The 14,027-nt window shown below is 47.0% G+C and overlaps 1 protein-coding gene across 1 annotated transcript in view; it reads left to right on the top strand.

Annotated features, from left to right (window-relative positions):
- Nucleotides 1-14,027, top strand: part of slc2a11b (solute carrier family 2 member 11b) — an 85,681-nt gene that overhangs the window by 33,085 nt on the left and 38,569 nt on the right. The window contains exon 5 of the mRNA XM_041203314.1: nucleotides 951-1,080. Within this exon, the coding sequence (XP_041059248.1) occupies nucleotides 951-1,080 (130 nt within the window). The remainder of the gene's footprint in view (nucleotides 1-950; nucleotides 1,081-14,027) is intronic.

Below are 14,027 nucleotides of genomic sequence, written 5' to 3'. Positions count from 1 at the left end.
TTTCCTCTTGGCTTCCTTCCATTTCAAACCTACGTGAATGAGGAAAAATGAACTTCACATCCTGTGCTTGTTGAAAAGTACAAGGGCTTCTACACTGAGGGTTGCATGGACAACTATACAAGGTATTGTAGCACTGAGCCATACGGATTGGGAGGGTTCCTATATTCAGTCACTGGACTGTGATGTATTAGCTGATAACAGTCAGGGTGAGATTCCAACAATTAATCTTAGTTCCTGGGCTAGATTCCCTTTTTTATCATTACTCCCATTTAAAAAAACTGCAAAAGTACCATATCTACATCAATTGCTGATAATCTTCAGTATATTTGAAAGGCTGGACAAACGCCCTGCTCTTGATATAGGCTGCAATCTGTGCACTGGAAACAGTGTGTGAATTCATTGTCTGATTCTTGCTTCATTCCACTGACCTCTTCATGGAGCCTGCTCCTGTCAATCTGATTGAGGTCAGAAACTTGGAAAGTGAAAAATTGTTCCGTAAACGTGAATTATACCCGTTGACCTTGCCAATCAGGTCACTGGGCTGTGGTAGTCCACGACATACTGTAAACTCTGCCTGGACATTGGTGCCATGAATGAACCCTGGCAGTTGTCTTCCATGGAGCGTCGTTTGCCTCTGAATTCACAGCGTGCAATCTTCAATAATAAGATAAAAACAAAAAACTCTGGATGCTGGAAATCCAAAACAAAAACAGAATTACCTGGAAAAACTCAGCAGGTCTGGCAGCATCAGCGGAGAAGAAAAGAATTGACGTTTCGAGTCCTCATGACCCTTCAACAGAACTGTTGAAGGGTCATGACTCAACGTCAACTCTTTTCTTCTCTGCTGATGCTGCCAGACCTGAGTTTTGGCAGGTAATTGTTTTTGTTGTGCAATCTTCAATCACTGGTCAAATTCTAATTAATTTTTCTCATTCAACTCTTCTTCACAGGAGTCAGCCTGTGTATACAGCCCATGTATTTGGGAGAAATTGCACCCATGGCTCTGAGAGGGACAATATCTATGGGCACATCAGTGTTCATAACTGCAGGAATTCTAATTGGGCAAGTGATGGGACAGAGGTAAGGCAGAGTGAGCACCTTACAGGTTTTAAGATTTTCTACTTGGTTAATGCTCCTAATGGACTAAAGTAGAAGGATTTGTTGAAAACAAAGCTGAGCTCTAACTATTTGGTATTGTGTAAGAAATCATTGATTTGCTTGTACTTGAGCAAGAAATTCTGGGAACTTTTACTTGCAGAATTGAATTGCAATATAAAACCTTGGCAGTAACAAAAGGAAATGCAGGAGGCCAGTCGGCATCTGTAATGAGAAGGCAGGGTTAGCCATTCTAGGTTTGTGCTCTTCATCACCAGGCATTCAGTGTTGTTCAGGGAATCAGCACCAGAAATAATAAAATGCACTTTTTACTGATTCTGATGGGTAGGCTGTTTGTCACCATTAATTTTAATGAGTAGGAAATTGAGTGGCAGGTCAGACTACTGTTAGTAGCACACATTTAATACAGCCCTGAGTGGATTGTCCACAATTATCAATTTATCCTATTAATGCAAGATCCCATAATACAACATATTACATGACACACACCACAATACACAATATAACATGTAGGAGAAATGACAACCTGAGGAAGGAGTGACTGAACTCAGCAGAGAAGTTCGGCTGTTTTAAGACTGTGCAACATGTTTCAGGGGCAGGATCTTTCGGTTGGCGAGCAGGGGAGGGGTGGACGTGTAAACTGACGCAGGATGACATCGGTCGGGACTCCCGATGTCACGCCGTGTCATTTCCATTTTCAGGTCGGCAGGGGCACAGCCAAGTCAGCTGCACACCCGCCGACCTGTCAACGGTCTATTGAGGCCATTGAAAAACTAATTAAAATCATTAATGGACCAGCCTGTCCAACCTTAAGGTTGGTGGGCTTCAGAAAAAGCAGGAAACCTCAGCCATGGGTGGGATGAGGTTTCATGAGGGTATTTAAATTTTTAATAAAGGTTTCAGTTAAAGTTATGGACATGTCCCAACTCATGTGACAGTATGACCTGAGGGGACGTGTCAGGGAAATTTTTATATCATTTTTATTACAAATTTTAACTTGGAGCCGATCTCCCTGAGGCAGCACTTCTCCTCAGGGAGATCAGTGCATTCTTTCATGCGCGTAAGAGCGCACTCTCGGCTGAGGGAATAGCCCCCTGCCCACACAGCATAGTGCTTCTGAGCGGACGTCATGCTGAAGCCTGCCCATGTAAAATGGCAGCACACCCCTGATTTGGGGGCACCGATCAGAAGTGTGCCCACCTGCCGCCCCCCTCCCATAATGGGGAGGGTGGAGGGTGGAGGGTCGGTGGGGTCGGGTGGAGTTTTCCCCAGAATACAAAGTGAGCTTTTCTTTAACATTTATAAGAGAGAAAGTTGAAGGACGTTTTTATTTGTGCATTGAGGAAAATGAAGTGTACAATCCAATGTTTCATAATATCTGTTCATCTACCTGCTTAATTTAAACAAACAGTCTGCTGGTTTAGAGCCTTAGCCACTATTCAATTGAATAATCAGCCTACTTTTCGAAGACAGATTACTTGGCAGCATATGATACGTTCCATTAGCTGTGTACAGTGGAAGTGTTCGATTTCTGTGTTCCGAGCCTCATTCATCTGCCTAAATATTGGCTGAGAAAGGGGTACACCATAGACCATAAAAGATGCAAGTTTCCTTAAGGAAGTGGCATGAATATCAACAGCAGAAAGCCTGCACAAACCAGTCATGTCTTTTTTTGAGGTGTTTAAGATTTGATAGGATAGTTAGAAGCTATTTCCGCTGCTGGGGAGTCCATTTTAAAAAAAAAAAGAAGTGACATTATCTTTGAGCTAAAATTAGAGCCAGGTCACTCGAGCAATATCAGGAGACACTTCTTTACATAAAGGGCAGTGGAAATCTGCAACACTCTCCTGCAAAAAATTGTTGATATTTGGTGAGTTGAAAATTTTTAAACTGAGATTGATGGACCTTTTGTCAGGTAAGCCTTTTAGGAGTTATGGAATTAAAGTGAGTAGGTGGAGTTAAGATACAGATCAGCCATGATTTATTTGCATTGCTAAACAGGCTTGAGGGGCTGAATGGTCTATTTCTGTTCTTATGCATGTCAGTTAGTTTGTTTTAAAAAGGCCTTAGGTTATTTGTTTTTAGTGCTCCTCAGACTCATGGCGGATAGCTGATGTTCCCTCACATCACCATCCCTAATAACCCTGTGTAATTTTTAGCACCTATTTACCTGATTACCAGGTAATGAAGGCACACCTTTTGAATTGGCTGAGTTCTGATGAAAGATTATAGACCTGAAATGTTAGTTCTGTTTCTCCCTCTGCAGAAGCTGACAAATCTGAGTATTTCCAGCATTTTTTTTCTCTCAATTTGGGAGCCATTTCTTCAGATTTTTTAAATTCATTCACAGGACGTGGGCTTCGCTGTCTGGGCCAGCCTTTACTGCCCATCCCTAGTTGCCCTTGAGAAGGTAATGGTGAGCTGACTTCTTGAACTGCTGCAGTCCATGTGGTGTAGGTACATCCACAGTGCTGTTATGAAAGGAGTTCCAGGATTTTGACCCAATGACCATGAAGGAATGGTGATATATTTCCAAGTCAGGATGGTGAGTGTCTTGGAGGGGAACTTCCAGGTGGTGTTCCCATCAATCTGCTGCCTTTATCCTTCTAGATGGTAGTGGTCATGGGTTTGGAATGTGCTGCCTAAGGAGTATTGGTGAGTTCCTGCAGTGCATCTTGTAGATAGTAGCAGCAGTGTGTACTGTGTCAGTGGTGGAGGGAGTGGATGTTTGTGGATGTGGTTCCAAAGTAAGTGGGCTGTTTTGTCCTGGATGGTGTCAAGCTCCTTCAGTGTTGTGGGAGCTGCACTCATCCAGGCAAGTGGGGAGTGTTCCATCACACTCCTGACTTGTGCCTTGTAGATGGTGGACAGGCTTTGGGGAGTCAGGAGGTGAGTTACTCGTTGCAGGATTCCTAGCCTCTGACCTGCTCTTGTAGTATTTATATGGCTAGTACAGTTCAGTTTCTGGTCAATGGTAACCCGAGGGTGTTGTAGTGGGAGATTCAGTGATGCTAATGCCATTGAATGGCAAGGGTGATGGTTAGATTCTCTCTTGTTGGAGATGGTCATTGCCTGGCACTTGTGTGGTGCAAATGTTACTTGCCACTTATCAGCCCAAGCCTAGATATTGTCCAGGTCTTGCTGCATTTGGATATGGATTGCTTCAGTATCTGAGGAGTCACGAATGGTGCTGAACATTATGCAATGATCAACAAACAGCCCCACTTCTGACCTTTATGATAGAAGGAAGGTCATTGATAAAGCAGCTGAAGATGGTTGGGCCAAGGACACTACCCTGAGGAACTCCTGCAGTGATATCCTGGAGCTGAGATGACTGACCTCCAACAACCACAACCATCTTCCTTTGTGCTAGGTATGACTCCAACCAGTGGAGAGTTTTCCTCCTGATTCCCATGCACTCCAGTTTTACTAGGGCTTCTTGATGGCACATTCAGTCAAATGTGGCCTTGATGTCAAGGGCAGTCACTCTCACCAGACCTATGGAGTTCAGCTCTTGTCCATGTTTGAACCAAGGCTGTAATGAGGTCAGGAGCTGAGTGGCCCTGGTGGAACCCAGACTGGGCTTCAGTGAACAGGTTATTGGTAAGCCAGTGCTGCTCGATAGCACTGTCGATGACCCTTTCCATTACTTTACCGAAGATTGAGAGTAGACTGATGGGGCGGTAATTGGCTGGGTTGGATTTGTCCTGCTTTTTGTGTACAGGACATACCCGGGCAATTTTCCACATAGCCAGGTAGATGCCAGCGTTGTAGCAGTACTGGAACAGCTTTCCACGCCCCTAGCCATGTTCTGGAGCACAAGTCTTCAGTATTATTGCTGGAATATTGTCAGGGCCCATAGGCTTTGCACAACCTAGTGCCTTCAGCCATTTCTTGATATCACGTGGAGTGAATTTAATTGGCTGAAGACTGGCATCTTTGATGCTCAGGACCTCCAGAGGACACTGAGATGGATCAGCCATTCTGGCCGAAGATTGTAGCAAATGCTTCAGCCTCGTGTTGCACTGATGAGCTGGGCTCCCCTGTTATTGAGGATGGGGATATTTGTGGAGCCTCCTCCTCCAGTGAGTTGTTTAAGTGCCCACCACCATTCACGACTGGATGTGGCAGGACTGCAGAGCTTAGACCTGATCAATTGGTTGTCGGATTGCTTATCTCTGTCTATCACTTGCTACTTATGCTGTTTGGCACGCAAGTAGTCCTGTTTTATAGCTTCACCAGGTTGACACCTCATTTTTAGGTATGCCTGATGCAGGCATGCCCTCCTGCACTCCAGCATTGATCCCCAGCTTGATGGTAATGGTAGAGTGAGGGATATGCCAGGCCATGAGGTTACAGATTGTGTTTGAATACTATTCTGCTGCTGTTGATGGCCCAAGGTACCTCATGGATGCCCAGTGTTGAGTTGCTAGATCTGTTCAAAATCTATTCCATTTAGCACAGTGGTAGTGCCACACAACACGATGGGGGGTATCCTCAGTGTCAAGTTGAGATTTCATCTCTACAACAACTGTGCGGTGGTCACTCCTACCAATACTATGATGACACATGCTTCTGCGGCAGGCAGGTTGGTGAAGATGAGGTCACAAAAATTTTTTTTCCCTCTTTGATTCCACCTGCCACAGACCCAGTTTAGCAGCTATGTCCTTTAGGATTCAGCCAGCTCGGACAGTGCTGGTGCTACAGAGCTACTCTTTGGGTGGGGGCCTTCAGTGCCCAGCACAGAGTACACTCTGTGCCCTTGCCACCTGCAGTGCTTCCTCCAATTGATCTTCAACATGGAAGAGTACTGACTCATCAGCTGAGGGAGGGTAGTATGTGGTAATCAGCAAGAGGGTTTCTTGCCTGTTTGACCTGATGCCATGAGACTTCATGGGGTCCAGATTGATGTTGATGTTGCAACTCCCCCTGACTGACTGCCACTATGCTGCCACCAGTCTGGACACCAGTCTGTCCAGCTGGTGGGACAGGTCATACCCAGGGATGGTGATGGTGGCGTCTGGGACATTATCTGTGAGATATGATTCCCACTAGCCCCAGTAAGGGGGATTTTGCAGGGTCAACCAGACTGAGTTTGCCATTGTCATTTCTGGTGCCTAGGTCAATGCCAGGTGGTCCGGCCGGTTTCATTCCTTTGAGACTTTGTAGTGGTTTGATACGACTGAGTCAGCCATCTTGTGGGTAAGAGATGGCAGATTTCCTTCCCTTTTATGAGCATTAGTGAACAATAGATTCATGGTCATCATTAGAATTTTAATTCTAGATTTTTATTGAATTCAAATTCAAGCATCTGTCGTGGTGGATTTGAACCCCAGAACATTACCCTGGGTTACTAGTCCAGCAACAATATCACTACACCATCACTTAGATTGGAAAACTATACATGCCTCTCAACTATTTAAAGTTGAGAGAGGGAAACCAATAAATTATAGACCAGTTGGCCTAACATCTGTTGTCAGGAAATTTCTAGTCTTATGAAGAATAGGGTGACTGAGACATTGAAAATTTTCAGCTGATCCGGAGAGTGTCAGCATGGATTTGTAAAAGTAGGCCATGCTTGACATATCTGATTTAATTCCATGAAGAGGTGATAAAATAATGGACAGAGGAATGTAGGAACAGCACCACCTGGAAGTTCCCAAGCCACTCACCATCCTGACTTGGAACTATGGGAAGAATTTTCTGTACCCGATTAATGTCGGACATATTTGGCGGTGCAAGTGGACAATATGGCGAGGCGCCCAAAAATCGGTTTCAGGGTATCGTGAAACCAGTTTGCAATCGCCTGCTCTGCCCATCAATGGTGGGCCACATTCCCCACTGTCAGACGTCGGGAACCTCATTGTCATACATCTGCACATTATTACAAGCCCAGCTCGCTGGAATCATCCCCCCACCCCCATGCTGTATGATCGGCCCATGTTGGTGGGAAAACACTCCAGTGCAGGGTGTGACGTGCAGAAGTCAGAAGGCATTGCTCATATTGCAAACATCCCAGGAGCAGAAGATGCTGGAGCCCGACAGCAGCGGCACACTGGAGGAACGTCCATGGCATGCTGGTTGGATTCTCACGGACACTGTTCCACTGCAAAGCAGCTCACGGAAGGTGGAAAGTTACTGTTGGGGGTCTGCTCATAACAGGTGATTGTTGAGGGGATGGAGAGGAAGATCTAGGCTCAACTGAGAGGAAGGTGTGTTGGTGCTGGGGGAGGTTGGGAGGGTCAGGCAGTTGAAGTTGGGAGGGGGGAAACGATAGTGTCAGGGGAGTTGATGTTGGGAGGGGATTTACGAAGGTGTTGGGGGTGAGTTTGTGAGGGGGAAAGGCAAGGGAGTACTGAGGGAGGAGCGGTAATGGGAAAAAACAGCAACTGTGGAGGTGGGTGTAATGGGGGAGGAAGGGGTCTGGAGAGGGGAAGGAGTCCAGAAGGAGGAATGAGTCGGGAAGAGCTAGGGAGGAAGGCTAGAGGAAGAGGTAAGGGTGGAGGAAGGAGTCAGGAAAGGGGAAGGACTAAGTGGGTGGAGAGTCCAGGAGGTGGGGGAGGAGTTCCGAGAGGGAGAAGTCCCAGGTGGGGTGATATCCAGGTGAGCATGCAAGGCTGGACTTGAGTTTATGACTGCCACCTGGGGAACGAACGGACGGTGGGAATGGTATGAGGAAATGGTAAGAATGACCAAGGGCATAGTGAGGCAGTGGGGGGTGGGGAGGTGGGGGGAGGGTGAGGGTGCGACAGTATTGGTAGAAGGGACGGTGAGGGTGTTTGGTGGGGTCTCGGAGGCAGATACGGACCCTGGGGGTGGGAAGGAGGAGCTCGGAGATTAACGTGGATGTGGGTGGGATTTTTGGGAAGGAAGGGAATTTGCATGTTTACCTGGACATTCCTGAAGGAAAAGGGTTGTGGCTGGTCAGTCATGGTGGGGAGGTAGAAGGTGATGCCAGGGTGCTCAACAGTGATGGAGGAAAGGAAATGGGTCACTGGGGGAGGGGAAAGGACAGAACACTTGAAGAAAAATCTTAGATGCACCATGCTTGCTAAAGCGAAAGTGAAACGAGAGTTGTGGTGGGCGAGAGCAGTTGCTGCATGGGAGTGAGGTCAGTGGGTGGGCAGAGATGCAGGTCAGCTCAGGTGGACAACTGAAAGTGAACCCCAGCAGGCAGCATTGAAAATGCTCAGGATGTTGAGATGAATGTGATGTGGGAAGGATCCGCATGCATGGGAGTGTTTGCACAAAGCTCTGAAAGACCTTGCTCCACACATACACATTTCTCCCTCCAGAGTCACTCGTGGGCCAGCTGCTCCCTCTGCGGTGGTAGAGGTTGAGGGGCTCACAGGCAAAAGGGACTCCAGAGGGAGAGGACAGCCTCTGATATTCCTGAGTGGATGACCCACAGGTGTCCAGCTGCCACTCCTCCTTTTCCCCCCGCCCCCCCCCCCCCCACCCCGGCCCTCGGGTGTCCGAGGGCCCCAGCCTGACTCCTTGAGGGGAAGGAGCACCTGGGGGGATGATGAGGTGCCCCATTTCCCTCTTGGGTTGCCACTGCAGGAACTCACCCATGGCTACCATGATGGAATGCAGGTCTGCGCACATCTGTTCTGCTGGACCAGGGTCTCCATGGAGTCTGCCATCCTCCCCATGGTGACCTCATTGTGCACACATGTGGGCACCACTTCATCAGAGAGCAGAAGATCACACTCCTCCAACTCTCATTGAGGACTTCCAACAGCTCTGCGTGATGTTCCCTGCCTTCTGCTCACTCTCCAGGATGAGTTGGAAGGCCAAACCAAGAGGCTTGTCATCTGACTCTGATCTCAGATGCCTCTTCCTCAGTAGTACTCTTGAGTGCTGAGGAGCTCGGCTGAACCTGCCTCCTCCTGCTGCGGACACGTCTCCGTGCGGTGACCACCAGATTCTGAACTCAAATCTGCTCTAGATCTAAGTCCCACTGAGGTGTGTGTCTCTGCACTGGTGCAGGGTAAGTGTTGCGACGGGTCTTCCAGGCTGCTTATTTCCAGCTCTTCAATGGAGGAGGTGTCCTCTTGGCTGGTGGTGAGGATGTGGATGGAGCTAAGCGACTGGTTGGATGAGGGTGTTGGTCCCTTGGCAGAGCTCCTTGTGAACCAAAGTAGAGATAATTAGTGCATGGCAGCAGAGTCAAAAGCAGGAGAGAGAGCACTCAGTTGTATTGAGAGAGGGAAGATGGGAGTGCAGGATCCTCACTGTCGCCACAGGCATGGTCCACATCCTCACCAGTCAGCGTGATGGCACGCTCCTCAGTGAGTGAGGGGCCTAATGTGGGCCACACCACCCCCAGTCTGGGACCTTTCCCTGCTGTTGTGTGCCAGCTTCTCCTGCATGGAAACAGATGGAGTGTGATTAGGACGCATGACACTGCGTGGAATGTTTGTGTGGTGAACGGATACATGGATGGGATGAGGACGCGAGCTCTAGAGGATATGAGCCTGATGGAGATAGGAATGTGTATGAGAGAGTTAGTGACATTGTCTCTTGAGGTGTGAGATCCCTGTGAGTGTGTGAGTTTGGGAGTGTTAGAATTGAGTGATGAGAAGAGTGACTTACCCTGGCAGACCAGATGAGACCATTCATCCTGTTACTGCACTTGGTGGTTGTCCTCTTTTGCAGGGCATTGGCAATGACTGCCACTGCCTCCCATTGGTCTTCGCCCAGAGCTAGGGTAGAGGACATCACGGGGGCCTTCACTGCATCCAAAAGGTGCCAGATAAGCGTGTCATTAAACCGGGGTTGTGGGGTGGGGGGGGGGGGGCCTGCAGAATTCTTGCCTTTCAGGGCCATGTCTTCCATGCAGCAGTCCTGGGCTGGAAGCACTAAGTTGTTCGCATGGCAGCACTTTAAATATGGCGCCTGGTGTGAGGAAGCAGCAAGGTTATGGCATGGTGGGTGAATGAGAGCCCACCCACCATGGAAACGGCATGTTTCCCGGGAATGCATAATTAATGAGGCGGGATTGGGACAATATGTTGTGAAAAGCAGCCATTGCGGCTGGCGGGCATTTGCTGCGCTTTAGTGTAAATCTAGGATGATTCCACCTTCTATCGCCGTTCCTTCACTGGGTCAAAATCCTGGAACTCCCTCCCTAACAGCACTGTGGGAGTACCTACACCACATGGACTGCAGCGATTCAAGAAGGCAGCTCACCACCATCTTAAGGGCAATTAGGGATGGGCAATAAATACTGGTCTAGCCAGCGATGCCCACATCCTATGAATGAATTTTTAAAAATGGATGTTATTTATCTGGATTTCCAGAAGGCATTTGGTAAAGTTTCTCATAAGAGATTGTTAACTAAAGTTAAAGCTCATGGAATTGAATGCAAATTATCGATTTGATTAGGAAATTGAGATTTTCAGGATAATGGGCAGACTTTGGAATTGACAGGGTGTGAGTTGTGGTGTCCTGCAAGGACCTGTGTTGGAATCACAAATATTCACTGTAATTATTCATGGTGGGATAAAAAGCAGCATTACCAAATTTGTTGATGACACAAGGATAGGTGGTATTGTAAGCAGTACAGTTTCAAGCATGAAATTACAAAGGTATTGCTAGATTAAGTGAATGGGCAGAAGTGTGGAAAATGGATTTCAATGTAGATGAATGTGAAGTCATCCGCTTTGGACCTAAAAGGGGTAGAACAGAGTGCTTTCTAAATGGTGAAAAGCTTGAATTCATGGCGGTCCAAAGAGACTTTGGGGTGCAGGTATAGAGATCATTAAAATATTGTGAACTGGTGCAGAGAATAATATCTAGAGGTGTAGAGTACAACAGGGTAGAAGTTATACCTCAGCTGTACAAAGCTCTGATTAGGCCACATCTGGAGTGACTGTGACCAGATCTGGGCACCTCCTTCGGAAGAATATATTGGTCTTGGAGTTAGAGCAGCGTAAGTTTACCAGAATAATACAAAGAACAAAAAGTACAGCACAGGAACAGGCCCTTTGGCCCTCCAAGCCTGTGCCGATCATATTGCCCGTCAACTAAAACATTTTGCACTTCCGGGGTCCGTTTCCGTCTATTCCCATCCTATTCATGTATTTGTCAAGCTGCCTTTTAAACACCACTATTGTACCTGCTTCCACCATCTCCTCTGGCAGCGAATTCAGACACTCACTACCCTCTGCATAAAAAAAAACTTGCCCCGCTCATCTCCTCTAAAGTTTTCTCCTCTCACCTTAAATCTATGTCCCCTTGTAAATGACTCTTCCACCCTGGTAAAAAGCTTCTGACTATCTACTCTGTCCATGTCACTCATAATTTTGTAAACTTCTATCAAGTCGCCCCTCAATCTCCATCGCTCTAGCGAGAACAATCCAAATTTCTCCAACCTCTCATAGCTAATAACCTCCAGACCAGGCAGCATGCTGGTAAACCTCTTCACCCTCTATATCCTTCTGGTAATGTGGTGACCAGAATTGCACGCAATATTCCAAGTGTGGCCTAACCAAGGTTCTATACAGCTGCAGCATGACTTCCCAGCTTTTATACTCAAAACCCCTGCCGATGAAGGCAAGCGTGCCATATGCCTTCCTGACTACCTTATCCACCTGCGTTGCCACTTTCTGTGACCTGTGGACCTGTAAACCCTGATCCCTCTACCCGTTGATGCACTTAAGGGTTCTGCCTTTTGCTGTATAATTCCTGCCTGTATTAGACCTTCCAAAATGCATTACCTCGCATTTGTCCGGATTAAACTCCATCTGCCATTTCTCCGCCCAAGTCTCCAACCGATCTATATCCTGTTGTATCCTTTGACAATCCTCTTCACTATCTGCAACTCCTCCAACCTTAGTGTCGTCTGCAAACTTATTAGCCCAGTTACCTGGCCTTGAAGGGTTAAAGAATGACAAACTGGAGTTATATTCCCTTGAATTTAGAAGATTAAGTGGTGATTTGACCAAAGTTTTCAAGATATTACATGGTACAGGTAGTGCAGATCGAAATAAATAATTTCTGCTGGTTGGGGTGTCTAGATCTAGGGCACATAGCCTAAAAATTAGACCAGACCTTTCAAGAATTAAATTAGGAAACAAAGGGTTTGGAACTCTCTTCTACAAATGCGACTTGGTGCTAGATCAATTGTTAATTTTAAAACTGAGATTGATAGATTTTTGTTAGCTGAGGTTATTAAAGGATATACCATTGATCAGAAACTGAACTAGACTAGCCATATAAATACTGTGGCTCCAAGAGCGGGTCAAGAGGCTAGGAATCATGCAACAAGTAACCCACCTCCTGACTCCCCAAAACCTGCCTATTCAGCTACAAGGCACAAGTTAGGAGTGTGATGGAACACTCCCTACTTGCCTGGATGAGTGCAGCTCCCACAGCACTCAAGAAGTTTGATGCCGTCCAGGACAAAGCAGCCCGCTTGATTGGCACCACATCCACAAACATTCACTCCCTCCACCACCGACACACAGTAGCAGCAGTGTGTACCATCTACAAGATGCATTGCAGGAACTCACCAAGCCTCCTTAGACACTACCTTCCAAACTCTTGACTGCTACCATCTCGAAGGACAAGGGCAGCAGATCGATGGGAACATCACCACCTGGAAGTTCCACTCCAAGTCACTCACCATCCTGATTTGGGAATATATCACCGTTCCTTCACTGTTGCTGGGTCAAAACCCTGGAAATCTCTCCCTAACAGCTCTGTGGGTGTACTTACACCACATGGACTGCCGCGGTTTAAGAAGGCGCTCACCACCACCTTTTCAAGGGCAACTAAGGATGGGCAATAAAAATGCTGGCCCAACCAGCAATGTCCAAATCCCATGAAATGAATAAAAAAAAAAAAAATGGGCAAAGGCAGGGGGTATATGGAGTTAGTGAGATCATGACTGATCTGTAACCTGAATGGTGGAACAGGCTACGTGCTAAATAGCGTCCTCTAGTTCATGTATTTCTATAATTATAGATTTCTGTTAGGTCACCCTTCAACCTCCTCTTACAAAATTATTTCAATTTCTTTAGGCAAATAGCTTGTGATTACTGTAACATATTGTGAGGGAATCAATATTTTTTGGATTTTATTTTTGTTTGTGTTTTTGTAAGTTAGCACCCGTGGGGCGGACCTCTGGTTGACTGGAGATTTGTAATATTTAAGGTACAGAATGAACCCAGCTTGGATACATTAGACCCTGCCTAGGAACAGGGGTGGAACCTTGTTGGGAGGTATTAATAAGTCTCAAATTAGTTCAAAGGGAAGAGTGAACATCAGCCTGTGGGAAGCAGGCAGACAGAGGAAGGTCGATCCATGCAGCTGAAATGCTGCCATCAGCTCCATGTCACTGAAGGGGCTGGGGCTCAGAAGTCCTGGGAGCCATTGATAGCTCTATACTGCTAGGAGATGGCAGGGGGTCAAGGAAGCCCAGGAGATTTGCTCGGTGCAGCTGAGAGATTGGAGCTCAGTGAAAACTGGCTGTTAGGACTAGGGAAAGCCCAGAGCAGTTGTTGGCAGCAGTATGGCTGAGAAGCTGGGACCATGCCTGTGTTTAAAGGCTTGAGTGTAGCCTGGCCATCACAGGGACGCAGTATCTGTAGGAGGTCAGCTCAGCTGGAAAAGAGACAAAGAAAGCTGGACCTGGGAGTAGATTTGAGAGAGATCTGGAATAGTGTACGTTATGGATGAGGATTGTACCCATGGGGCTCAAGTGGCGCAGAGCTGCTATTGGCTGGGGGTCATTAGCTCTTGGAAGAAGAGAAGCTGACACCCCTGCTGAGGAACAGTTTTTTTTAAAGGACTTCGTGACTCACAGTGATGACTGTCTGGGTGGGTTGCTGAGAAATTCGGGAAACCTATCTTGGGTAGAATCTGCTATTTAATGTGCAGTTTGATCTTTTCGACCAGTTTAC

Source organism: Carcharodon carcharias, chromosome 13 (assembly GCF_017639515.1).
Source record: "Carcharodon carcharias isolate sCarCar2 chromosome 13, sCarCar2.pri, whole genome shotgun sequence".
NCBI lineage: Eukaryota > Metazoa > Chordata > Chondrichthyes > Lamniformes > Lamnidae > Carcharodon > Carcharodon carcharias.
Note: the sequence above shows the minus strand (reverse complement) of the source record. Positions and strands in the feature narration are given on the sequence as shown.